Genomic DNA, 25962 nt, shown 5'->3' with positions numbered 1-25962 from the left:
ATACAATGTAAGTGCCCTATAAGTAGTTGTTATACTCTGTTATTTATGGAATGAAAAGGAAAAAGTTGACAGTAGTTTTGATCAGGTTGGTTGAATCTGTAGAGCAGAACTCGATAATATAGAGTACCTACTATATTGCCAAAATATCTAACCCTTACCAGGTGTGGTGTGCACACCTGTAATTCCAGTGACTAAGGAGGCTAAGGCAGGAGGACCACAAGTTTGAGGCTAGTCTCAGCAATTTAGCAAGGTCCTATACAACTTAATGAGACCCTGTCTCAAAATAAAAAGAAAGAGGTGGGGATGTGGCTCAGTGGTTAAGTGCCCCTGAATTCAATCGCCAGTACTTATGGCAACATTTTTCTTCTTCTTTTTGCAGTAGGAGAGATTGAATCCAAAGACAGATGAAGATATTTACTCTCACTATGGGAATGCAATCAATAAAATTTATATGTCAATATATTTTTCAAAAAGTAAATTTAGGAGATTGTAGCAGAAGGGTGGGCAACCTGTAGGTTAAAAGGAATTTATTAACATCCTGATTTATTTTTAAAAAAATCAAACAAAAATTGAAATGTGGAATTTGGACCCTGGCTATTTATTGCTGTTTACGAACTACTGTTTTATGTTTTTGGAGTAAAATTTTATTGTGGTTATAGTTTTTAAAGTCTTTTTAAAGATTTACATACTGAAATATTTATACCTGGAATTATTTATCCTTGGTTTGCTTCAAAATAATCCGGGGATAGGGTGGGATAGTAGTTGCGGGTATGACTGAAATAATAGTTGCCAGGAGCTAGGTGTGGTAGCACACCTCTGTAATCCTGTTGACATGGGGTGTGGAGGCAGGAGGATTTCAAGTTCATGGCCAACCTTGGCAATTTAGTGAGGCCCTAAGTAACTCAGTGAGATCCTTTCTCTAAATAAAATCTAAAAAAAGGGCTGGGGATGTGTCTCAGTGGTTAAGTGCCCTTGGATTCAATCTTTCCTACTGCAAAAAGAAGAAGAAAAATGTTGCCATAAGTTATATTATTGTAGCAGGGCACAGTGGCACATGCCTGTAATCCCAGCAGCTCCGGAGGCTGAGGCAAGAGGATTCAGTTCAAAGCCAGCCTCAACAAAAGCGAGGTGCTAAGCAACTCAGTGAGACGTCTCTAAATAAAATACAAAATAGGACTGGGGATGTGGCTCAGTGATTGAGTGCCCCTGAATTCAATCCCTGGTACCCCAACTCACCCAAAGAAAGTTGTTATTGCTATAGCTCATGATGGATACATGGCAGTTCCTTGTGTTATTCTCTTAACTTTGTGAACATTTTATATTTTCCTTAATCAGCTTTTTAAAAAAAGGTTATATATAGACCCTACTATAGGCAAACTTAATAGAAATCATTGCAAAACCTATTAACTTGACAGAGGTTAAGCCCTCCTGGGTTCATTTCCTAGTATCAAAAAAAGAAATGGGGGGAGCCTATTAACTTGAAAAATAAGGCTCAGCAGTAGACTGAGGAAAATATTTGTAGTAAATATTGCAAATGAAGCATTGATCTCTTTGGTTACATTATCAATAAAAATATCCTCAAAGTATTAGAATGTAAGTACCTCAAAAGTCATGACATGAAATATTTAACTTTTGTTTCCTGAAATGGAAAAAGAAAAGAGTGGTGTAGGAGAGCTAATAATCAGTTCAAGTGAAAGTACAATAAGAATAATTCTAATACATCAGTAGCCAGTATAGATTGTTATATAGCTCATTTGTTATAAATTTGAAGCTCTGTACTGCATCTACTGTGAAAATGAAGATTGTTCTTGGTAGTCAGGCAGTTGACATTCCAGAAAATGTCAACATCACTCTGAAGGGACACCCGGTTATTGTGAAGGGCCCCAGAGGGACTTCAGTCACATCAATATGGAAGTTTGTCTCCCTAGAAAGAAAAAGAATAGGCTTTAGGTTGACAAGTAGTGGGGAAATAGAAAGGAACTGGCTACTGTTCACACTGTCCTTAGTCCTGTACAAAACACAATCAAGCCCTGAGCTTCTGTGAGAAGACAAGATCTCTGTATGCTCACTTCCCCATCCACATCATTATTCAGGAGAATGGGTTTCTTGTTGAATTCAGGATTTCCTGGGTGAAAAATCTGTAGGGTTCAGATGAAGACATTTGTTGCTTATTCCATATCTCAATCCCAGAAAGATGAGTTAATTCTTGAGGGAAATGATATTGAACATGTTGCTATTTTTCCAAGCTTATTACAACTATTTTTGTACTGTAAAAGAAAATGTAAAGTATCAGAACCTTTGGAACAGCAGTGGATGCATTCAAAGAAGATGATGTGGCCATTAAAAATATTATAAAAATCATAAAAACTACATAGAAAAATGCATATAATATGATGTTGAGTACAGTTCTAATAGTTGTCGCTTATTGACTACATATTGTATGCCATACAATAGCTGAGCCCTTTTCATAGAATGATCTTCTAAACTCCAAAAAGAGAATTATCACCAGCTGTGAAAACCAAGACTCAGATTATACACTCGCTTTAATGTCACGGGACTAGAAAATAAGCAAGATAGAATTTGAGTATAGTTCTTTTGCCCCTGACCCCCAAACCCATTGTGCCAGGAGAGAGGTGTTTGTGATGATTAACTGTGTTTAAAAACAAAACAAAACAAAAGGTGGGGGGAGTAGAAGATAGATAGGATCATGTGAAAAAAGTGATGAGAAGAAAATATCCTAAAATGATAATAGTTTTGGATTAGTCTTTTCTATTTTTTTCAAACTTAATACAACTACTTCTATACTTTATTGGTTTATTTTATTTGATACTGGGATTGAATCCAGGTGTACTTGACCACACTGGGCTGCATCCCCAGTTTTTGCTTTATTTTTTTGAAATTTTGAGACAGGGACTTGCTAAGTTGCTAAAGCTGGCCTCTAACTTGCAATCCTCCTGCTTTAGCCTCCCAAGTTGCTGGTGTGCACCACAACTCACAGCTCTGCCTCTGTACTTGAAATGTGAAGTGCTAGAATCTTTAGAACAGCAAAGCTTAAATTCTGTTACTCTATAAACATGAGCTGTCTTGTTGATATTGAAAGTGATAATTGGTGCATGCAGTTGAGAGTTGACACTTGAAATAGCTAAGGTTTTTTTGTTGTTGTTGTTTGGGTTTTTTTAGTGCTGTAAATCAAACACAAGCCCTTGTGCATGCCAGTCATGTGTATTCTTCCACTAAGTTGTGCTCCCAGCTCCCTGGTTTATTCTTGTTTTATCTTCACCTTTCAATTTGAAAATACCTCTGGAAAAAATAGTAATTAAAAAAAAATGTTTATTGCACAAAACATGGAAGCAAGAAAAAAGTTATGCTGGGCTGGCTCATACCCACGATCCCAGCTAGTCAAGAGGCTGAGGCCAGGAGGATTTTAAGTTTGAGGCCAGCGTGGGTAATTTAACAAGACTTTGTCTCAAAATTTTAAAAAATTTAAAAGAGGCCTAGAGCCTGCCATGGTGGTGTGCCTGTAATCCTAGTGATTTGGGAGACTGAGGCAGGAGGAATCAAGTTCAAGGCCCTAAGCAACTTAAACCCTGTCTTAAAAAAGGAGGAGAGGAGTTGTAGCTCCAGTGTGAAGTGCCCCTGGGTTCAGTCTGTGATACCAAAAAAAACTTTTGAAATGAAAGGGGTTGGAGATATAGCTCAGTGACAAAGCACCCCAGGAATTCAGTCTCTTATTAAAAAAAAAAAAAAAAGGAGGGAGGGAGGGAGAAAGATAGGCAGGCAAGCTGGTTATCCTTGATTCTGTCACCATGAGAAGAACTGTTTTAATCAAAACTGTCAAATTATTTCTGGAAGTATTTTCATTACTTTCATTTTATTCATTCCACTGTGTCATCTGCATTGCTGTTGTCACCAGAAATACGTTAAATAGCAATTCTATCTGAATTCCTAAGGGAAACAGTAGAATGTAGAGTTGGAAAATAAAGAAACAGTGTTCATACCTTCCTGAGGAACTAGCTTAAAGCATCCTGCAAATTTGTTTCTGGGATGAATATAAAATTTAAAATTTTGTCTTTTAGCATGATGGGTAAAATTCATTTTTAAAAGTGTCTTAGCTAAGTGTGTTGGCACATGCTTGTATCTCAAACTACTCAGGAGGCTAAGGCAGGAGGATCACTCATGACTAGGAATTCGGAACTGTTTGGCAACTTAGGCCAGACTCTGTCCCATGTGTGTGCATATGTGCATGCACACACATGGGAGTAAACTCAGGCAGGGCCTTGCACATGATAGGCAAATTCTCTACCACTGATCTATATCCCAGCCTGAGATTCTGTCTCTAAAAAAGGAAGGAGGAGGACTGGGGCCACAGCTCAGTGGTAAAGCGCTTGCCTCCCACATGGGAAGCACTGAGTTGGATCCTCAGCGCCACATAAAAATAAAGATACTATGTATTCATCTACAACTAAAAAAAAAAAAAAATTAAAAAAAAGGATAGAAACAGTTTAGCTCTTGGAGCAATTGGAAAGATTGAAAATGGATCGAATATTGATGTTATGGGATTATTGTTCATTTTTAGTATGAAAGTAGTTGATGGTTTCATAGAAGAATGTCCTTTTAGTAGATGTGTGCAAAAATATTTAGGGGACAAAGAATCATATTTGCAACTTACCCTTTTAAATTGTTCAGCAAACATATATGCATACATAGAGATGAATCTGGGAATTTTTTTGGTGGGGTGGGGATGGGGGGCAGTACCAGGTATTGAACTCAGGGCACTCAACCACTGAGCCACATCCCCAGCCCTGTTTTGTATTTTATTTAGAGATAGGGTCTCACTGAGTTGCTCAGTGCCTTGCTTTTACTGAGGCTGGCTTTGAACTTGCAGTCCTCCTGCCTCAGCCTCCTGAGCCACTGGGATTACAGGTGTGCGCCACTGTGCCTGGCAAATCTGGGAATTATTTTTATTTTTTATTTTTTTGTAGTTGAAGATGGACAGCATGCCTTTATTTTATTTTTATGTGGTGCTAAGCATTGAACCCAGTGCCTCACACTTGGAAGGCAAGCGTTCTGCCACTGAGCTACAGCCCCAGCCCAAACCTGGAAAATTTTTTAATAAAAGTTTGAGGAAGCTGGGTGCAGTGGCACTTACCTGTGATTCTATGGACTTGGGATGCTTAGGCAGGAGGATTGCAAGTTCGAGGCTAGCCTTAGCAACTTAGTTGAGGTCCTGTCTCAAAAAATAAAAAGGGCTAAGGATGCTTGAAATCCACACCAGTTGGTGTTCAGTGGGAGAGAGCCCCTGGGTTCAATCCCCAGTATGTATATAGGTATATATAAAGAATGTATGAGGAAAAGATAAATAAATTTTAAAAAAACATGAAATGTAATTTTCTTTTCTGGTTTCAGTAGAATTCGGGTTTTCTTGATCATACTGAAGTGATCAATATATGGTAAGGGAGGAAGAGAGTTGGTTGATCACAAAATAAGAATAACTTTAAGGATAGACCAAAAAGGTGTTTGTTTTTTGAGTTTGGTTTTTTGCTTATTTTTTTTGGTACCCATGGCCTTGCACAGGCTAAGTATGCTCTGTACTACAGAACTATACCCCACCAAGCCAAAGAGAAATGTTTTAACAATAACTGGTTGTTCCTTCTAGGCCAGGAAATCTCAGGGAAATAAATGCCAGTTTCTGATTTTTTCTTTTCTCTTCACACCAGCACAATAGATTTGTCCTGGACTGCAAAGACAAAGAGCCCGATGTACTATTTGTGGGAGACTCCATGGTACAGCTAATGCAACAATATGAGGTAAAAGTGGGGAGAGGGTGGTTCATGGCTACTAGTATGTATCTGTTAGTTACCAACAGACTTTCATTGTGATCTGACCATATAGATTTATTCATAACTTTTAGAGAAGCTCTAGTTCAAAGTATAAGGGAAATCAGACCTACCTGATGGGATTCTTGGTGCCACCAAACATGATTTAAAAAAAACAAAAACAAAAACAGCATTGTTTGTAAACTGTTTTTTGTTCTGACTTCCAAGTAGTTTGATGTTATGTTTATTTATTTTTTAATTTAAATATATGGGACCTAGTAGTACCATGTCTCTACACCAACTGATGTGGATTTAACGCATTTAGAAGACCAATTTCTGTTTTTTACTTTTCCCAAGGATTACTACCAGGTAATAATGTCTTTCTTTCCTTTCTGAATCATTAATTTACTTCTCTTCCTAGAGTCTTTACTATAGAAAAAACTACCAAAAGAGTTCTCTCCAAATGAATTTTTCCCTGAAGGAGATGCAGGGATTTCCTTTTTTCCCCTAATTCTCTGAATCTTATTCACATCAGTTGGTACCCCAAAACTGCCCGAGCAATGTCCAAATGGCTATTAAGCTATAGCCCCAAACAGTGAAGATTAAAGATCTTAATTGTGCTCCCTGGTATGACATGCCTGGCTGGAGGACCTTATAAGGTTCTCCAAAGACCAAGGACTGTTTACTTCCACCACCAAGTTATTTATAAGTACCTTATCACTTTGAGCAGAAAAGAAGGGAGACTCCCCAAGATGAAAAGATGACTTATTTATTCCTGGGTCATTCCCTAAAGTCCAGGCTGCTGGTTTGGCTCACCATGTGCAGCAAGTTGCCTTTACATGTGATTGTTGCTCCTTTCCATACAAACTGGGAGGGCCACCAGAGGGCACATTTCTCCTGACTGGCTCACCAAAACTGTCTGGCCTGTCTGTTGCTCAGATACTAATATTTGGGAGACAAGTGTTGCTAGGAAAGAATTAAGTTTGTTTAAGGCTGGCCCTGAAGAAAATAGAGACGATAGCAACTCAAAGCTGTCTTATTTATTTTTGTAATGAGCTATTCCAAATCTTTTTGGGGGGGTTGGGCATTTTTCTGAGGGAAATTTAAAAGAAGACATTGATTTTTATTTTTTTTGGCTCATGTGTTTCTGCTTCACCCAATTTTAAAAACATAGTTGAATAATTGAAAAGGAGAGTTTATTGAATTGGTAGCTTAATTTTAAAATGTTGGGATCTTTTAAGGATCATCAAATTGAGTTGTGACTGAGTTCTTGAGCTCAGTGCTGCATTAAGAATTTGTTACAACACAATGGCATCTTCAAAGCTGTTTAAACAGTGAATGGCACATCATTTGCAGTGTGTTTGAGAGCTTGTTTGGAGGTTCTAGCAGGGGAGCACAGCTACTTGTATACCCTTGACTGAAGAATGGTCATCCTTTAACAGGAAGGTAATCCTCTTTGTCTGAGCACAAAGCTTCAGGAGAGAAGCACATGGAGAGGTGAAGGAGGAAGGGAACACCCACCTAGCCAGCCAGATCAGTTGAGTCAAGCCTGGCGATCACGGATGTTTTAGCCAGATCACCCTCACATCCCCTTTGCAGTATGTTTGAGTAGAGATAATGGAAATTGTCTATTTTAGAGGCTTTACCACCCATTGCAATTGAAGAATTTCATTTTCCATTAATTTTAGCTTTACTAACCCAAGTTTTCTCTTTAGATATGGCGAGAGCTTTTTTCCCCACTTCATGCACTTAATTTTGGAATTGGGGGAGATACAACAAGACACGTTTTGTGGAGATTAAAGAATGGAGAACTGGAGAACATTAAACCTAAGGTGAAATGAAACTTACTTTTAAAAGAATATCATTAATTTTAAGTCTTTGTCAAATTAAGTTGTTAAATTATCTGAAATTGTAGTTAAAAACAACACATTGCTTTAATATTCTTCTTTGCTTCATGTTTTACATATTGTTTGCCTGGGTTATATTTGAAATTGTTAAAACTAGCTGGGTGTGGTGGTGCACACTTATGATCCCAGTGATTTGGGAGGCTGAGGCAGGGAAGATGGCAAGTTTGAGGCCTCCTCAACAACTTAGCGAAACCCTGTCTGTAAATAAGAAATAGAAAGGGCTAGGTATGTACCTCAGTGGTAAAGTGCTCTGGGTTCAATTCTCAGTACCCCCTCCTCCCAGTAAAGAAAAAGAAATTGTTAAAATTATTTTCTTCATGGGCTGGGGATGTGGCTCAAGCGGTAGTGCACTCGCCTGGCATGCATGCGGCCCGGGTTTGATCCTCAGCACCACATACAAACAAGGATGTTGTGTCTGCCGAAAACTAAAAAATAAATATTAAAATTAAAAAATATACATTTTCTTCAGTTGTAAGAAAAGATTTAGTGCTAACAATATATGCTTTTCTGTGGAGTGATGGACCTGGGGCAGTATGAGGGGGAAACTGCTCTTAGGTGGGCCATGGGAACAGAGCCATGATTTACTTCGGGAAGTAATGTGGATCTGTTTACCATATAAGCAAATTGGTAATCAAGGTCTCCAAGTTCCTCTGAAGAAAATTTGGAGTAGATGTAAACAAATAAACATCTCTATCCAGTACCTTATCACCTTATAAACATCCTGAGTCTATGTGCTGCAAAAAAAGAAAAACCCCAAAGCTGAGCTGATAAATGTTGATTTCATGGAAAGTATCCATGCACCTCTTTTTTTTTTTTCCTTCTTCCCATTTGCAGTGCAGGGTTTGAACCCAGGGGCTTCCCTCATGCTAGGCAAGTGCTCTGCCACCGAGCTACATCCCTAACCCTCGTGTGTCTCTTTTGGGACGGAGCAGAAAGTTGTTTTGTTGGGCCATATCATTAGATGTATGTCTCTTAAGTGACAGCCACTTTGTAGAATGATACCCCCCTCCCCCCAGTATCCAGGGGCACTCAACCCCTGAGACACTGCCAAGCCCCTTTTTAATTTTTATTTTGAGACAGGGTTCAGTAAGTTTCTTAGGGCCTCACTCAGTTGCTGGGGCTGGCTTTGAACTTGTGTTCCTCTTGCCTTAGCTTCCCAAGCCACTGGTATTACAGTTGTGTGTCACCACACCCAATTTGTAAAATTATTTATTTTATTTAAAGAGGAAAGCTTTTTGGAACATTAGCCAGCTTCCACTCTAGTGACTCTTTTCCTTGAGTTCACCTTTGTATTTATACACATTATAATCCCTTCAGAGTTTCTATTGTTATATGAGATGCTCCTAATCGGGGAGATGTGAATTACATTTTTCCCCCCATATTTCTCAGATTTTACTGGGGATCCTGGGGATTTAACCCAGGAATGCTCTACTTCTTAGCTATATCCACAGCCCATTTATTTGTTTGTTTGTGACAGAGTCTAAGTTGTACAGGCTGGCCTTGATTTTGCAATCCTACCTCAGCCTTCTGAGTCACTAGGATTAACAGGCATGTTCCACTGTGGCTGCCTAGGTTTGATTGATTGATTGATTGGTATTTTTTAGACATTTCCTTTTCTCTCTTTTTTTTTAATATATTTTTTTTAGTTGTAGATGAATACAATACCTTTACTTTATTTGTTTATTTTTATGTGGTGCTAGGGATTGAACCCAGTACCTCACGCATGCTAGGCAAGGCTCTACCATTGAGCCATAACCCCAGCCCTATTTATATTTTTAAAACATTTTTTAGTTTTCAGTAGACTTTTTTGTTTATATGCAGTGCTGAGAATCGTACCCAGTGCCTCACACATGTTAGGCAGCCGTTCCACCACTGAGCTAGTTGAGTTTTCCATAAATCTTATTATTATAGAGTAAGAAGCTAATCTCTCAAAATCTAGAGAGATTAGCTTCCTACTCTATAATAATAGAATTTTCTCTTTTCCTTCTAGTATAGTTTTGCCAATTAAATATTACTCTGCTTGGAATTTATCCTGATGCAGGATATGAGGTATAAATCAATGTTTTAAGATAGCTGCCTAGTTGAAGTTACCCAGCATCATCTGAGAAGTTCATATTTCTTTCTTTGTTGAAATCAGATTTTCATCTAAATATTGGACATTCCTTTATTTCTGGGTATTTATCCCCCCCCCTCCTTCCCCGCCTTCCCCCCCTTCTTCCGTCCTTCCAGGTCATTGTTGTCTGGGTAGGAACAAACAACCATGAAAATACAGCTGAAGAGGTAGCAGGCGGGATTGAGGCCATCGTACAGCTTATCAACACAAGGCAGCCACAGGCCAAAATCATCGTATTGGTATGTAATCTTTGCTGAGTGGAGAATTTGATACTTTAGTTTTGCTGAGGAATCTTTTTAAAAATACTGTGGCTGATGAATCTGGAGAATCTTTAGGTGAAAGTTTAAGGTACTACTACTTGACCTATTTTATTCTCTCATGTATCCTACTGTTATTAGTCTCAGCATTCCCTATACCAACTATAGGGTTGTTTTATCTGCTTATCTTTGTTCAGCCTTTTTCTTTGTTACCTTTATTGATAAAAAATTGTACATAGAGATTTGTTTGAGTCCTGTGTCTCTTTTTAATAAACCTAGTTTTAGGTTAGCTTTGTTGTTTGATCTGCTGTTAGTATGTTAGAGGTGTTATATGTATTAGAATATCTGAATTCTCTAAAACATCAGAAATTTCTGTCGAGGAAAAGAGATACTTCATAATCTTACTTAAGCAGAAAGTGTTATCATTTGTAAAGTTAAAGCTAATTCTTCATAGTCTTAAAGATAAACAGCTATATTTCTTAGTGTAAAAGCCTAGATATAGATATTTTTTAGCCATATTTGAAATGTACATTTTAGTAAACTCTGATACATATTTAGTTCTTTAATGAGATAATGTTAAGAAGGTAGCCATTTGTTCAACAGACATGAGGATCATTGTATACAAGGCACTATCCTAGGTCTGGAGCACACAAAAATGAATAAGGCATCATCCCTCTGAGGGAATTCACAGTCTAGTAGATGGAGACAGCAATATAGAGAATTACTCTACTGTATACTAATGGCAGTGAGGAAAGAACAGAGGATGTTTTAGACAAACATTACCATATTAGAGTTTAGTTTTAAAGAATTCGTTGTTCTCCAAATGGGGAAGGAAGAACTTTGGAAGCATTACAGAGAAAAAAGAAGAAAATGATCAAAGGCTTGTACCTGTATGTATTTGTTGGGTAAACATAGGAGGATATATAAAGTTTGAGGCTCTAATTGTCAGGAGGAAGAGGCCAGAGCCAGATCATGTGGCCTAGTATGCTGTGCTAGGGAGACTTGATTTTGATTTATCGATGCTACAGAGCCAGATCTTTTTTTTTTTTTTTTTATTCCATGGTATAATTTACTTGTTGATATATCCTGTATTATTCCAGAAAGGATTGTATTGTGGTTAACAGTTTACTTTTAAATTACAGTGACAAGAATTTAGTAGTTGCTTAGGAAATATTGTTGTATGAATGTTGCTGGGTAAATCTTCCATAAGTATTCTTTATTTCAGGCAGATTTTGAAGTTTGAAAAATACAGAAGTATTAATTATTAATAATACTAAAATATTGGGAATAACCTAAATAGCCAGTAGTATAGGGATGTGATTACATAAGTCATTGAATATGTTGGTGTTAAATACATTACAGTTATAAGGGCTGTGTAAAAACAGATTTTATGGTGTGTTTAGATGAAAAGTTGGAATGCTAAACAACATGTATATTATATTTAGAATTACTTAAACATGTAGTTGGAAAAGGGCTAAAAGGAAACAAAGTTAACACTTGTTAGAAGGTGAAGGGATTAGGAGTGTAATATATATATTTTTTCCTTTAACATTACCATATTTTAGCAGTTGTTAAAAACCAATGTGGGGAGGGAATCATATGGAATACCCTCAATAGTGATATTAAGGAATATGGCATACAAATGCATAATTTTTCTCATCCTTGGCAAAAAAATCTCAGTAAATATGTTTCCCTGTTCTTGAGACTTAAATAAATAGATAGATAGATAGATAGATAGATAGATAGATAGATAGATAGTTGTTGATGGATATTCACTGGTCATCTTTCCTATTGTTCATTATATCTCTACCCAGACTTTAACATGTCAGCACTGAAGAGTGTTCTTCTTTGTTAACTATTAGATACAACACCTTATGCTTTTAACAGAAATACAAACTAGGGTTTGACTTCATTTTGTAAAATTTTTGAGATACTTAATAAGGATAGACAGTAATGGACCAGGGTAATGAGTCATAATTCTCTATAGCTCTTTGGAGCTATAAACTTATAAAATAAATTGGTACTCCTGGCCCTAACATTTTCTGAAAAAGCTTAGACATGAAAATGTATATATTTTGAGCATGTTTTTTTTTTAAATATTTTTAAATTATACATGGACGCAGTATTTTTATTGTTTATTTACTTTTATGTGGTGCTGAGGATCGAACCCGGTGCCTCACACGTGGAAGGCAAGCGCTTTACGGCTGAACCACACCCCAGCCTCCCAGCTATGTTTTTTAAAAAAAAATACTTGCAGGGGCTGGGGTTGTGGCTCAACAGTAGAGCACTCGCCTCGCACGTGCGAGACCCTGGGTTCGATCCTCAGCACCACATACAAAAATAAATAAATAAATAAACAAATGAAAAAAATACTTGCAGGAAATATACTTCTGTAAAATAAGACCTGTTACCATACAGACCCTATAAGAGAAGCTAGTGGAAAAATTTTTGCTTAAATAAAAGTAACTTCTATTGGGTATCAACCAACTGAAATATTAGGGATTTTTTTTTTCTTTTGTTACCAGGGATTGAACCCAGAGACACTTACCCACTGAGCCACATCTCTAGCCCTTTTCATGTTTTATTTTGAGACAGATTCTCACTAAGTTGCTGAGGCTGGCTTTGAACTCAGAATCCTGCCTTAACCTCCTGAGTCACTGAGATTACAGGTGTGCCACCACTACACCCAGTTAGGTTGGGGATATCTGACAATAGTTCTGTAATGGGATCAGTTTTCTGTAAAGACTACTGCTAGTTTGGGATGATAAAACTGTGCTCTATATAAGAAAGAGTAGGCATTTTTCTTTTTTAGTAGGCTGACAGACTTCTTATCTACCTGAAAATTATATTAGATCACTAATACAAGTTAAAATCATTTTAGGGCACTTTGTTTTATCCTGCCAGGTATTATGTGGCTCTGATTCACCAAGACTGCATTGGTTCCAATTCTCTTCTAGTGTATTATGGTGTATCTTCCATATGGCATTAATAAGTATGGCTTTGAGCTAGATTTTTTTGATAGCTATAGGAGACAGGATTGAACGGAAAACAACAATGGAGCTAGGAAGTCTAGTCAGGACATTTCATTTTTACATGAATTGAGGTGGTAAGTTCCTGAGCTATAGCAGTGTGTGTATATGATCAGGATGAAAAAAATGCAAATGGTTTAGGGCTGGGGTTGTAGCTCAGTGGTAGAGTGCCTGCCTCACATGTGTGAGGCACTCGGTTCCATCCTCAGTACCACATAAAAATAACTAAATAAAGATATTGTGTCTATCTACAACTAAAACACACACACACACACACACACAAAGTAAATGGTTTAGAGAAATATTTAGGATGCAACAGCACAGTAACAGTGATAAATAAGGTGTGTGGGATGAGAGACTCAGGGATGTTGGAATGACCAGTTGATAGAATGTAACAGCATAGGTTGAGAGGAAGATGATGAATTGCTTTTGGACTTGTTGGGAGTACCTCAAGTGCATCCAGGTTTGGTTCTGTAGCCAGAAGTTCAGTATGTAATTCTGAAGCTTTAGGGTGAAGTGTTTACAGTAGAGATAATAGTAGACTAAGGGTGCCTCCCCAAAGAACACCAGCCAAGAATTGAGTGACAGGAGGAGGAAAGAAAAATGAAGAAATTAAGCAGGACTGGTCAGCTTCCACTAAAACTAATCTTGTGTTTTAGAAATCAGAGGTTATTTACAGTGTCAAATGAAGTAAGTATTCCAGAAATATCTGAAATCACAAGCTTGTGAAGAAAAACACATGAACCTTCAAACTTAATGTTGTTCTCTGTTTTGCCCCAGGGTTTATTACCTCGAGGTGAGAAGCCCAACCCTTTGCGGCAAAAGAATGCCAAGGTGAACCAGCTTCTCAAGGTTTCCCTGCCGAAGCTTGCCAATGTGCAGCTCCTGGATACAGATGGGGGCTTCGTGCACTCGGACGGTGCCATCTCCTGCCATGACATGTTTGATTTTCTGCATCTCACAGGCGGGGGCTATGCAAAGATCTGCAAACCCCTCCATGAACTGATCATGCAGTTGCTGGAGGAAACACCTGAGGAGAAACAGACCACCATTGCCTGACTGGCTCCCATCAGTGTTAATAGCATCCCAGCTTCCTCAGATCAGTTATATCACTGGCACTACAGAATCCTCTTTCTTAAGGCACTTTGCATTGTAGAATGCTCCTGGATGCTCATATCTAGTGTTTGAAGGGAGGAGGGATTTAAACTGGTCCTGTATATAGAAGTTTTGTTTGACACAGGAGAAAAATTAGCCAAGGAAGATTGTTGTTTAAATTGATTTGAAACCAGAAGGTGACTTTTTAGTTGTTTGTGTGACACATTCATTGAATTATCACTGTTTTTCCTAGGATATCATCAAGCCCAAGTACTGAATAATATGAAGATTCTTTTCTTGGGCTTTTTCTATGGATTATGTCATATGATAATTATCAGAATCACACCTACTTGGCTTTAAACAGATGTTTTTTGTTTTTTTTTTTCCCAGTTTTTAAGGTTCATAATTTAGCCTTTTGTTTTATTTTGTTTTACTCATATATGTCCTTGGTGTTTTCTTAACATATAGCATCATATTAAATGTGTATTACTCAAATATGGGAGATGCGATAGTTACAAGTGAATTTGTACCACTCTTTATCTTTCCCATGCTTAACAGTGAAAAATAGGTTTTGCCCCCTTTGACAAGCTTTTTGGAGGGTATTATTTTTTATGCTGCTGAATATCATGTCTATAATAGACTCATGCATGCAGCCTTTCCTCCTCTTTATCTCCTCATCCCTTCTCCTTTTTAATTTTATTTTTTGGTCTTTATTGACCTTACGAGCTTTTAACAAATTTTGATCTAGGAGCTCCATTGCTGGAAGCCAGAGTCCCCAGCCAGTTACTCTCATGATGATATTACTGATGTGTAACTCATTCTTGTGTGTGGTGTTCTGTGCTAGAGTCTGTGTAGTGTTATCCATATTCAGAGTTCTAGTTTGTTTTTTCATTAAAACCTATTACAGTTTCCTTTTATGAAAAAAAAAATCAGAACTCTTGTTTCTCATTCCATAATGCCTGACATTTCAAATTTTGTAGTAGTCTGTGGTGTATATTTTTAATTTTTACAGTGCTGGGAATCAAACCCAGGGCCTTGCACATGCTAGGCAAGCACTCTACCACTGAACTACCCTCTTACCCCAGCTCTATATTTTATTTTTTTTAATATCAGTCAAAAAAATCTTTTGACATTTCGTGAGAAAACAGTAAAGCTACTGATAGGCTTTCTACCTTTATCCTGGCAGTTTAGTAAAAAAAAAACTAGGTTCACTTAACTTTTCAGGTTTCTTATTAATGTATCTTTATCTGAGAATTTCAAAAGCGCTGTTTATAATCTTAATGGTTCGCTTGAACTATAAGAACTGCCATTTAAGAAAATAATGGAACAGTAGGTGGTTTATTGTTTAATATACCTATGAAATACATACAAACTGGATCTACAAACATATTTTAAACTGGACCAGATTGGGTAGTGATATGACCCATCAAAATGCTCTGCAATGATTCTGCTTAAATTCAAACTCAGTAACGAAGGTATATGTTTTATGTGCTGCTTGCAAAGCAACTGGCAGGGCTTTGTGTGTTCATAGAAAGGTACTGATCTGTGTAGTACTCACATCTGACTGAGAAGGATTGAACTTGGGCTGGTTTTTTTCCTTGTTGAGCCTCTTTCTAGGATTTCTTTTTTTTTTTTTTTTTTGTCTTTAAAAAAAGATTAGTTTTCTGAATGTATCATGTCTTCATTAACAACAGAAAATATACATGGTGTTTACTAAACTTGTTTACTATATTAAAATTCCCTTTTTATTTTTGGTAGCCCAGGCTCTTCAGTTTTTCAAGTCAGATTTTTTTTTTATTCTTAATGAGATGTATAGTTGCAGGAAGGAGTGTTAATTAAGCCAGAATTTTGTGTGGAAAGCCAGGTTCCTATCTGGGTCTTTTTGTGTCTGTCAGAGGTGGTGGGAATATGGTCCAAATAAATCCCTTAGGTTATTCCTGCAAGCATGCGCTTTTAGCTTCTCTTGTCACTGAGGATCAAATATCCCTTTGTGAGCTGGCCTCAGCTCCTTTGCTTATGTGTATAAACCTCAGATGATAGTACATTTTATATCTACCAGAGCTATTCAAGCAATAGTATTTGAACCACTAGCCTTTTAAATAAAATTCTGCCCTGTTGCTAATGTGCAGATGTTGAGTCCACTGTCATTTCTTGCCAAGATTTCTTTGCACTGCTCTAGACAAAATGTATTTTTTTACTTTGATTAACATCCCAGTTTGCTTCAGTGACAGAATTTACTGCAAAGTCTGTACTTTTTTTAAAATATAAATTTAATGCACTGTCCGTGAAATGTCCTAGTTGTTATGATTTAAGGGGCCAACTTTCCAGGCAGCTGGTAGAGATACTGTTCTGTTCCTTTCCCAGAAAATTTTAATCCCTTTGCCCACCCTCCTGCTATTTGGTAGCCAGTGATGGAACTTTAAAGATGTCTGTGTTTGGGTTGAAGGTAGACTGCCTCAGGGCGATCTAGTGCAAGTTGTTTTGTTGCCCACACAGTGTAGGTTGCCATAGGCAGTGATCTGGCCATCGCCTTGAATCTTCTGTCAAAAATCTTAATCCGCCAAGACAAATCTTAAGTAGCTCATGGTCTGTTCTTAAGAATTGTAATCGGTGCCTGCCTGTAATTCTACCTACTTAGGAGGCAGAGGCAGGAAGATCCCAAATTCAAGACCACCCCAGGCAATTTAGCATGGAAGACCCTGTCTCAAAATAAAACAAACCTGTTGGGGATGTATGTAGCTCAGTGGTGGAATGCTTGCCTAGGAAGCGTGAGGCCCTGTATTTAATCCCTCGTATCACAAAAAAGGAAAATAATTGTTGACTCTTGTTTAAAAACATAAAAAGAAATTCTTGGCCTTTTTTTTTTTTTAACCTAGTCACTGTTTACAGTTGTATGCTAAAGCCTGAAATAATGTCTGTGCTGTGGTGTATGAACATTGCCAATTTTATATTTATTGCAGTGAAGAAGAAACTAAAATTATTTGAAAAGGAGGAGCATGTCCAGGCTCCTGAATCTGTGTGGGTCCATGTGGGAGCAGTGAGTGGGCGCTTCTTGAAAGGAGGCTTTTTGGAGAGGAGCCCCAGACTCCCTTGGGGTGTTCCTTGGGGGAATCACTGCCGCTGGCTGACTGAACCTCCCCAAGGGGAGCTTGTGACTCTGCTTTGGCAAAGTTTCCTTGACTATTAGTACTCATTCTGTTTAGTGCATATTTCAATATAAATGTCCATTTCACTCGAACTTTGCTGATGTCTTTCTGTCTCCTTTTATCATATTTTGGATTCCAGTGGGAAAAAGAAGGGATGGTTTTTTTCCTACCTTATCATAAGTAAATTGGATACTTTTATCATTTTGCTACTTTTCTGTGGAACTGAATGTACGCTTACCTTCTTGGGTGGGGTGAATAGTTATAAGGAATCCTGGGTACAAAAGAGGAAAAATTGTTAAATGTGTTAAATTGGTTCAGAGTATCTGGCAATTAAAAATAACTCTTAAACCATAAACTGACCTTTTGACCCTTTTCCCTAATCGCAGTGTTTAGAATTAATTCACGTAAAATGTCCCAGGTTGCACTGTTTTTCCATTCTGTACACTAACAATTTTTAATTTTGAAAATCTCTCCATTATTGCCCTGAGGTTAAACTTAAGCACTTGAAAAAGTTTGCACTGCTGAGTTTCTTTGCCATCCAGATAAAAAAGCCTGGTGGCCTGGGAATGTGGCTCAGGAGTAGGGATCTTGTCTACCATGTATGAGGCCCTGGGTTCCATCCCCAGCACTGCAAGGAAAAAGAAATGCTCAGGACAGTATTTTCCATGTGTTAACCTCTTGTGTGATTTATGTAACTGCATTCTTTTTACTCTTGCCTAAGAGGCCCAGAGACTGTTTTTTTTTTTTTTTTAAATCTTGTCCCGGTTAGTTGTAATTTAAATGGTTGATCTAGGAATTGAACCCAGCTTTACCTGACTTAAAAGTCCTAGCTCTTGCTGCTGCTAATTCATGCTGAGGTATCTTTTTGGCTCCAGCTTTTGATTTGCTAAGTTGATGACAAATCCCTGGTTTCCTTTCAGTTGAAGGTCCTGGGAATGAAGTAAGACAGTCTTCTCACTTGAACCAAGTCTGGAGTTCCTTCAGTCTTTCTGCAGCCATAGTAATGAGAATTATTTAAAGTGCATTGTCTGGTCATCTTCCTACGTTAAACCAGCAGTAAAATTAAAATGAATATGGAGCAAGAATTTTTGGTAGTATACATGAAGGGGTTCAAAGATTGCCTAGCTACTCTTATTAAAAATTCAGATTAATAGGAAGATACTACTTGACTAAATGAATTTAAAAATCTAAAGAAGGGTTAGAGGGCAGGGCTGGGATTGTGGTTCAGCTGTGGAGCGCTAGCCTAGCATTGTGAGGCCCTTAGTTCGAGCCTCAGCACCACTTAAAAATAAATGAATAAAAATAAAGGCATTATGTCCTCCTACAACTAAAAAATATTTTAAAAGAAAAAGAAGGAGGAGGAGGAGGAGGGTTAGATATATAGCTCATTGGTGGAGTATTTGCCTAGCATGTGCCAGGCCCTGAGTCTGTCCCTAGTATAGCAGAATAGGAATAAAAGCAATTAAAAGCTTAAGGTTTAAGTATAATCACAATATATTGCAGAGAGATAACTTTTAAGTAGGTAGGAGTTTAGCAGCTTCTAAAACTGTGGGGAGTGACCACAGTTGCAGATGAAAACGTCAAACGAGGAGTTCTAGTCAGACCTTCAGAAAGCACAGCTACCTCCCTTGAAGTCCACCACATAAAAGGCTAAAACCATTTTGCAGAAAGGTTAGTTTGGGTTCTTGTGGTAGAGAATGCCTTATCTGAACTGGGTGAGTGTCATCAGACTGAGTTAATGTGACAACAGAATGTAGGACATGAACCTTGAGCATGGGCTCATTTATTACCTTCTAAACTAAAGCAGCCTTCTCTAATTATTCTCTTCTATGAGACTAGAACAAAGGTCAGTTACTCAACTGACATCAGTACCTATCCTGATAATATACCACACAAGCTAGTGGATATTCCACGATAGTATTCCTTGATAGAAGTTTCGCTAATCTTTGTATGATTCATCACACTTCACCACAGTGCTGCTACTAAACTAAAATGGCTTACTTCAAAATAGCATGATGAAAATGTGGAAATATTAAACTGAGGAATTTTTGTTTTCCTAGTTGCCCTTCCCCTGTATCTAATCATTCCAAATTTCTCTCCGTCTATGAAGGTCTCTCCTTTGTCAGCAGCTTTTATGAACCCTTAATCATCCAACAGAGCCAGGCACAGTAGGACAAACTAATCCCAGCAATGTAGGAGGCTAAGGCAGGAGGATCACAAGTTCTAGGCTAGCCTCAGCAATTTAATGGGATCTTTAGCAAAACCCTGTCTCAAAAAAATGGGGTAGGGAATGTAGTTCAAGGTTAAGCACCCCTGAGTCCAATCTCCAGTAACAAAAAGAAACAAACAAAAATACCCAGCAGCAGTGAAGGCAGTGTAGGTCCAGAGGATTTGCTTGTCTGTAATCCAAATTACCCCCAACTGAACTTCAGTTAGCACAAGTGGATGAAGTTGTGTGCTTAGAAGACAAAGGTCCCTCACTCCGAACATGGGGAAAGCCATGGCAAATACAGAATCTCAAAGTGGCTACATTTTTTGTTTTTATATTTTTTCCCCTATGGTACTAGGAATTGAATTCAGGGGTATTCTACCACTGAGCTGGGTCCCCTGGCCCCTTTTTAATTTTATTTTGAGACAGGGTCTCACTAAGTTCCTGAGGCTGGCCTTGAACTTGTGATCTTCCCGCCTTAGCCTCCCAAATAACTGGGATAACAGGTGTGCGCTGCACTGAACAACTACCTAGTTTTACATGGCCCAGAAACAAAGATTTTAATGTTTTGCTAACTGTAAGAAGTCTTTTGACTCTGGCCTGATTTTGTACAATGCCTCTTACCTTTCACTTTTTTGCTAGCTCATTCTACTTTATTTACATGCAGATTTTACACATCCATCAAGCTGTGCCAGCACATTTGTAACTAAATCATAACACTTGAGTGTACTGCAGCATGCTTGTTGACAGCTGCTGACTTACAAGATCAAGTCCAAGCTATTAAATGTAACATCCAACAGTCTCCATGCCCTGGCCCCTCTTCAATTTTTTTTTTTAATATTTTTTTAGTTGTAGGTGGACATAATACCTTTTTATTTTATTTATGTGGTGCTGAGTATCAAACCCAGGGCCCCACACATGGGAGATAGTGCTCTAATGCTGAGCTGCACCCCCAGCCCTAGCCCTCCCCTCCTTTCAATTCTTATTCTCTCACATTTTCCCTTGAACTTTCATTCCCCTAGCATTGAACTTAAGTCTATGTATTTCCCCTTAGTTGGAACTCCCTATCTGGGATGTACTCCTGCCGGTTTACTGGGCTAAGCTCCTACTCATTCTCTATCCCACAGAGAAACCTCCTAGAGTGTACTCTTTTTTTTTTTTTTTTTGAGTGAGAGAGGAGAGAGAGAGAGAGAGAGAATTTTTAATATTTTTATTTTTTAGTCATCGGCGGACACAACATCCCTGTTTGTATGTGGTGCTGAGGATCGAACCCGGGCCGCACGCATGCCAGGCGAGTGTGCTACCGCTTGAGCCACATCCCCAGCCCATAGAGTGTACTCTTGTTTCTCCTATTTTCAACTTTGGTCTGTTAGGTCTTACATCTGAGTTCCTATGATAACCCTGTGTAAAACTTTTATTATGGCACTTATTTTGTACTATATGCTTATCTTTTTCTTTATACTACTACATTATGAGTTGTTAAGAACAAAGAATGTGTTTTATTTGTTCCTAGCACCTAGCTTAGTGAATAGTACAAAACTAGGCAATGAATGAATGAATGGGAAATCCAGTGATTTGTTCATGGTCATCTATCCAGTAACTGTTAGAATTGAAATAGTCACACAAATCTTTTGATCTTTATGCCTAGTTCTTTCAGATGACACCATGATGCTGCTTATGAGAGAGATTATTTCTGCTAGTGATGAATAAAGGCAAAAGTGGAACAACACATACTTTCAAACAACACAACAGATGCAATACATAATATAAAACTTTCTGAGAGGGGCTGGGGGCTGTAGCTTAGGGGCTTGCCTAGCATGTGTGAGGCACTGGGTTCGATCCTCAGCACCACATAAAAATAAATAAAATAAAGGTGTCCATCTACAATTACAAAAAAAATTTAAATACTTTCTGAGAATTCTTTTTGAATAGTTTGCTTAGAACTAGATGGAATTAATAAAGATAATGTTTATAGGAAGAGAAGGTAAAAGAAAAAGCTAGACAGGTTCAAAGAAACAAAGATATTATGAATGACAAAAATCATCTTTGTGAGGGATCTGAGGACCAATAGACTAGGAGAAGGTATGGGATATATCCTGAGATGTGACCCAAGTGAAAAGAGAGGATTCCTTTCTGTTACTGAGAACAACTTGGAATAACAATTGGATGGCTATGTGTAATCTTTAAATACAGCCAGAGATGGCCAAAGTTCTTGAGGTACATCTTCGAACATTTTAGAGACCTAAGTTTGCTTGCTTGCTTTTATTAATTTTGTGTATGTGCATGCGTGCACTAGGGATTGAAACCAGAGGTACTTTACTACTGAGGCCTTTTTTTTTTTTTTTTTTTGAGACAGGGTCTTTTTAAGTTGCTTAGGGCCTCACTGTGTTGCTGAGGCTGGCCTCAAACTTGCAATCCTCCTGCCCCAGCCTCCTGAGTCTCTGGTATTACAGGTGTACGCCACCACGCCTGTCGAGAGACCCAAGCTTTCTTGAAATTGGAGGAGGATGGCTGTCTCATCTTTATCAGCAATCTTTGGAGGCACAGATTTGAACTGATCAATTATTTATATGCTTGTTTCCTATAACCTGATAACCAGCCTGGTTTCCTGGAAATCTCTGATGTTGGTTCTATCATATGGCCAGGGGGAACCAGATCAGATGCAGGGCCTGAATGAATTGCAGTAATTTCCCAGTTTTAGGAAATGGAAATTGATCTATTTCTAGGAGAAAGACAAAAAGACCTGCCCACTTGGTCAAAGCTGCTCTCCCTTGTGTTTTCCTGTTTTCTAGACAATAGTTTAGAGTGGTGAATGCAGCTAAGCCCAATACCACTGTGGAGTATTTTGGACTCTTGAGTCCCAATCTGATCTGACTCCAGTTTTCACAGTCCTTGAAGGAGAAATGTCCAGGTACAAGAGCAGCCCTGGGAAAGAACAGAACTTAAATGATGGAAAGAAGTGCCAAATTCCTGCTGCTGGGGCTGCCTAGGTCCAGACAATTCTGAGCTCCAAATGGACACACTGGGCCCTTTTTATGGTCATGATGAAAACAAGGAACTTCAAGTCCATTTCCTTCACTTGAAGTTGGTTTTGCAACCTTTTTCTCTGTGCTAAAGTTATACCATTTCTTGACACTAAGGTCTGTCACACCCCAATAGGCAGATAGGCACGGCCATTCTGTTCCTCCCAGGTTTCTAAATTATATACTTGATTGGATTGGAATAGCACATTGACTGATTTTTATAGTATCCTATTCCTGTGAAGTCTTCGGCTCATTTTAACAATACCCCTTAGCCAGCCAGAGTTTCTTCCTGGTCCTCTTGCCCCAAACTTCACAAATCCCCTGTGACTTAAAATGAGCAGGCCCATGCAAGGCTGGGAACCTATGTCAGCTACTTTGTGAATGGTTCCATGTCTTTGGTATGTTTGCTGCTCAGATTCAGGAAAGTTGACCCACAAGGGAGTATCTTGAGCCATATGACTCTACCTACTCTGCCCCCTTTAGGGCCGCTTTGGATTGAGCTTTCTGTATACTGTGGCAGAGAATGCAATAGCTAGACACGCACAGAAAGCTGAAGTACCCTGAGACCTCCACATCTCCCCTTTGCACACAAGTCTGGCTTTGAGACCCAGCACTGCTTTTCTTTTGTATTGACTACAGCAGCTAACAAAAAGGCCTTCTCTCCTCTCTGCCAGATTTCAGAAAGGGCCTATTCATAACTGTGTCCTATTGATCCCTCCCAGGGGGTGGGGCAGAGACTCTAAGGAAAGTTCTGCAGAGGAGAACAGCAAGAAAATCTGGGGCTGCTACGCTCCCACAAGGCCTAAACACCCAGGGGACTGAGAATTCAAAGGTTAAGCCCTGGAGACCTTGCAAGAAGGATCACTGAGTTTGCTTGAGTTTCTTTTTTTTTTCTTTTTTTTTTTTTTTTAAGATTCAAAGCAACCGACACAATAAATTTTATTGTTTCCATAATAGGCTCTAGACAAAGTGAAGACAATGGAGACAATGACAACACACTTAAAACTGCCATCACAAATTAATCTGTTACAAATTTCCAGTGGTTCCACATATTAAAATGTAAAATGTATGAGGAAAAAAACCAAGAAATATAAATATTCAGATTTTTGCAGCACAATGCAAGGTCCTTAAAAAAAAAATAAAATTACAGAGAACTGTATGTAACTCTGACAGTAATTCAAAACAAAATCACACCTTTTTTTCCTAAGCTCCCCCATGATCTGGATCTGGGGATTGCAATAATAGAGTTAGGTGGCACTAGGCACTAATTATAAAATTTTATTACACAAGCTCCTAGAATTTGTTAAAATGCAGATTTTTTTTTTTTTTATTTTTAGATGGACACCTTTATTTTATTTATTTTTATGTTGTGCTGAGGATCGAACCCAGGGCCTCACATGTGCAATGCAAGTGCTCTACCACTAAGCCACAACCCCAGCCCGTAAAATGCAGATTTTTTAGTTCCACTGTGATTCAGTAAGTGTGAAGTAGAACCCCATATGTGTATTTTTAAATTTTTTATATTTATTTTAATTGTTGATGGACCTTTATTTTTTATTTGTATGCAGTGCAGAGAATCAAACCCAGTGTTTCACACATTTGAGGTAAGTGCTCTACCACTGAGCCATAACCCCAGCCCCCCATATGTGTATTTTTAAAAGGTCTAGGGTCACATTTTACCCAAAAGCCTAAGAGGCCAAACTTTTTTTTTTTTTTTCTTTTCTTTGAGGCTAAACTTTAATGCTTCTTCCCTTAGTCACCCATCCTGGGTTTAGCAGAAACTCTATAATCCTCAGTTTGTTCTCACTGCACCCAGGAAAGTTCCTGGCAAATGGTAGGCCCTTTGAATTACATCAGACTATAAGTGGGGAGCTCAAGTCAATGGGGAGTGTTCTTGGTATTTACTAGCAAGATGAGCTGGGTCATCAAGAGAGAAGTTCAGTTGGAATATGGAAATCCACATTGATTCTCCAAACTGGGCATCTGACTACATGGAGGGCTCATTATAAAGACCTCTTGAGGGCCAGGCACAGTGGTGCACACCTATAATCCTAGCAGCTCAGGAGCTGAGGCAGGAGGATAGCAAGTTCAATGCCAGCCTCAGCAATTTAGTGTGTCCTTAAGCAACTTAGTGAGACCTTATCTCAAAAGATAAAAAGATGCTGGGGATGTGGCTCAGTGGTTAAGTGCCCTTGGGTTCAATTCCCAATACCAAAAAAGAAAAAAACAAATAAAAACCTCTTGTTATTTTGAGGGTCCTCTGATCCAGGGTTGTCTAGATGCTGGCAAACGTACTGGACTAATGTGCAAGAGATTCGAGTATAGGGACTGGGGGTGTCGCTCCACCACTGAGCTATGTCCATGAGGCCCTGAGTTCAAACTCCAGCACCAAAAAATTAAAAAAGTAAAAATAATTAGAAGGCTTGAGTATAGTAAGCTACTAATAAGTTGTCTTTTTTCTGGGCTTCCCTTTACTCATCGTTCAAGGAAAGGTTAGTAGAGGAAACCCCTAAGGTGCCCTTCTGGCTGACTTTCTAGGGTTTTCCTTTTGCTGCCTCTTGCTCTGCCTTCACCCTAAGTTTGCTGTATTTGGACAAGGGCCAGCTCTAATGCTCCCATTCACCATTTGCCCATTAACTAGAACAGTACATGGCACATAGTAGGTGCTTATTAAATATTTATTGCAGGAATGAATGAATATTTATAACTGGTCATAAGGTAAAATAGCCCTCATTGCAATGATGCCCTGGGAGTAAGGCAGGGCCAAAAGCTGACTTGAGACTGCTGCAATTTTTCCAGCTAAGAGAATTCTTAAGAGGCACCAGCCTACCTGGCTTCACCAGAATGTCTGACAGCATTTAAGGTAACCACATTTCTTTTCCCTTAAACATATTTAGTATGTCCTATAAATGGAATACATGTACATTATAGCAAATTCATACATTTTATTTATTGATTTTTGTAGCTGGGGATTGAACCCAGAGGCATTTTTTCACTGAGCTACATTCCCAGTCCTTTTCATTTTTATTTAAATTTTTTTTTTTAGTTGTTAATGGACCTTTATTTACATGCAGTGCTGAGAATGAAATGCAGTGCTTCACACATGCTAGTCAAGCTCTCTACCACTGAGCTACACCCCCAACCCCCTTTTTATTTTTGAGACAGGGTCTTGTTAAATTGCTGAGGGTAGCTTTGAACTTGAGATACTCCTGCCTCAGCCTCCCAAGTTCCGACGATTACAGGTTGGCACCACTGTGCCCGGCATATGCTTATACATCTTTTAAAAGTATTTTTTTTTTTAGTTATAGTTGGACTACCATATATATATATATATATATATATATATATATATATATTTTTTTTTTTT

The 25962-nt window shown here is 38.4% G+C and overlaps 1 protein-coding gene and 1 pseudogene across 2 annotated transcripts in view; both read left to right on the top strand.

Annotated features, from left to right (window-relative positions):
* Positions 1-17452, top strand: part of Pafah1b2 (platelet activating factor acetylhydrolase 1b catalytic subunit 2) — a 28591-nt gene extending 11139 nt beyond the window's left edge. For both annotated transcript variants that reach the window (XM_048795852.1, XM_015489836.2), the window contains 4 exons: positions 5718-5807; positions 7532-7648; positions 9953-10075; positions 13903-17452. In XM_048795852.1, the coding sequence (XP_048651809.1) occupies positions 5781-5807; positions 7532-7648; positions 9953-10075; positions 13903-14181 (546 nt within the window). In that variant the 5' untranslated portion in view covers positions 5718-5780 and the 3' untranslated portion in view covers positions 14182-17452. The remainder of the gene's footprint in view (positions 1-5717; positions 5808-7531; positions 7649-9952; positions 10076-13902) is intronic.
* Positions 1130-4350, top strand: LOC125613945 (annotated as a pseudogene).
* Positions 17453-25962: the final 8510 nt, after the last annotated feature.

Source organism: Marmota marmota, unplaced genomic scaffold, assembly GCF_001458135.2.
Source record: "Marmota marmota marmota unplaced genomic scaffold, marMar, whole genome shotgun sequence".
Taxonomy (NCBI): domain Eukaryota; kingdom Metazoa; phylum Chordata; class Mammalia; order Rodentia; family Sciuridae; genus Marmota; species Marmota marmota.
This window is presented reverse-complemented; position numbering and strand designations above follow the sequence as displayed.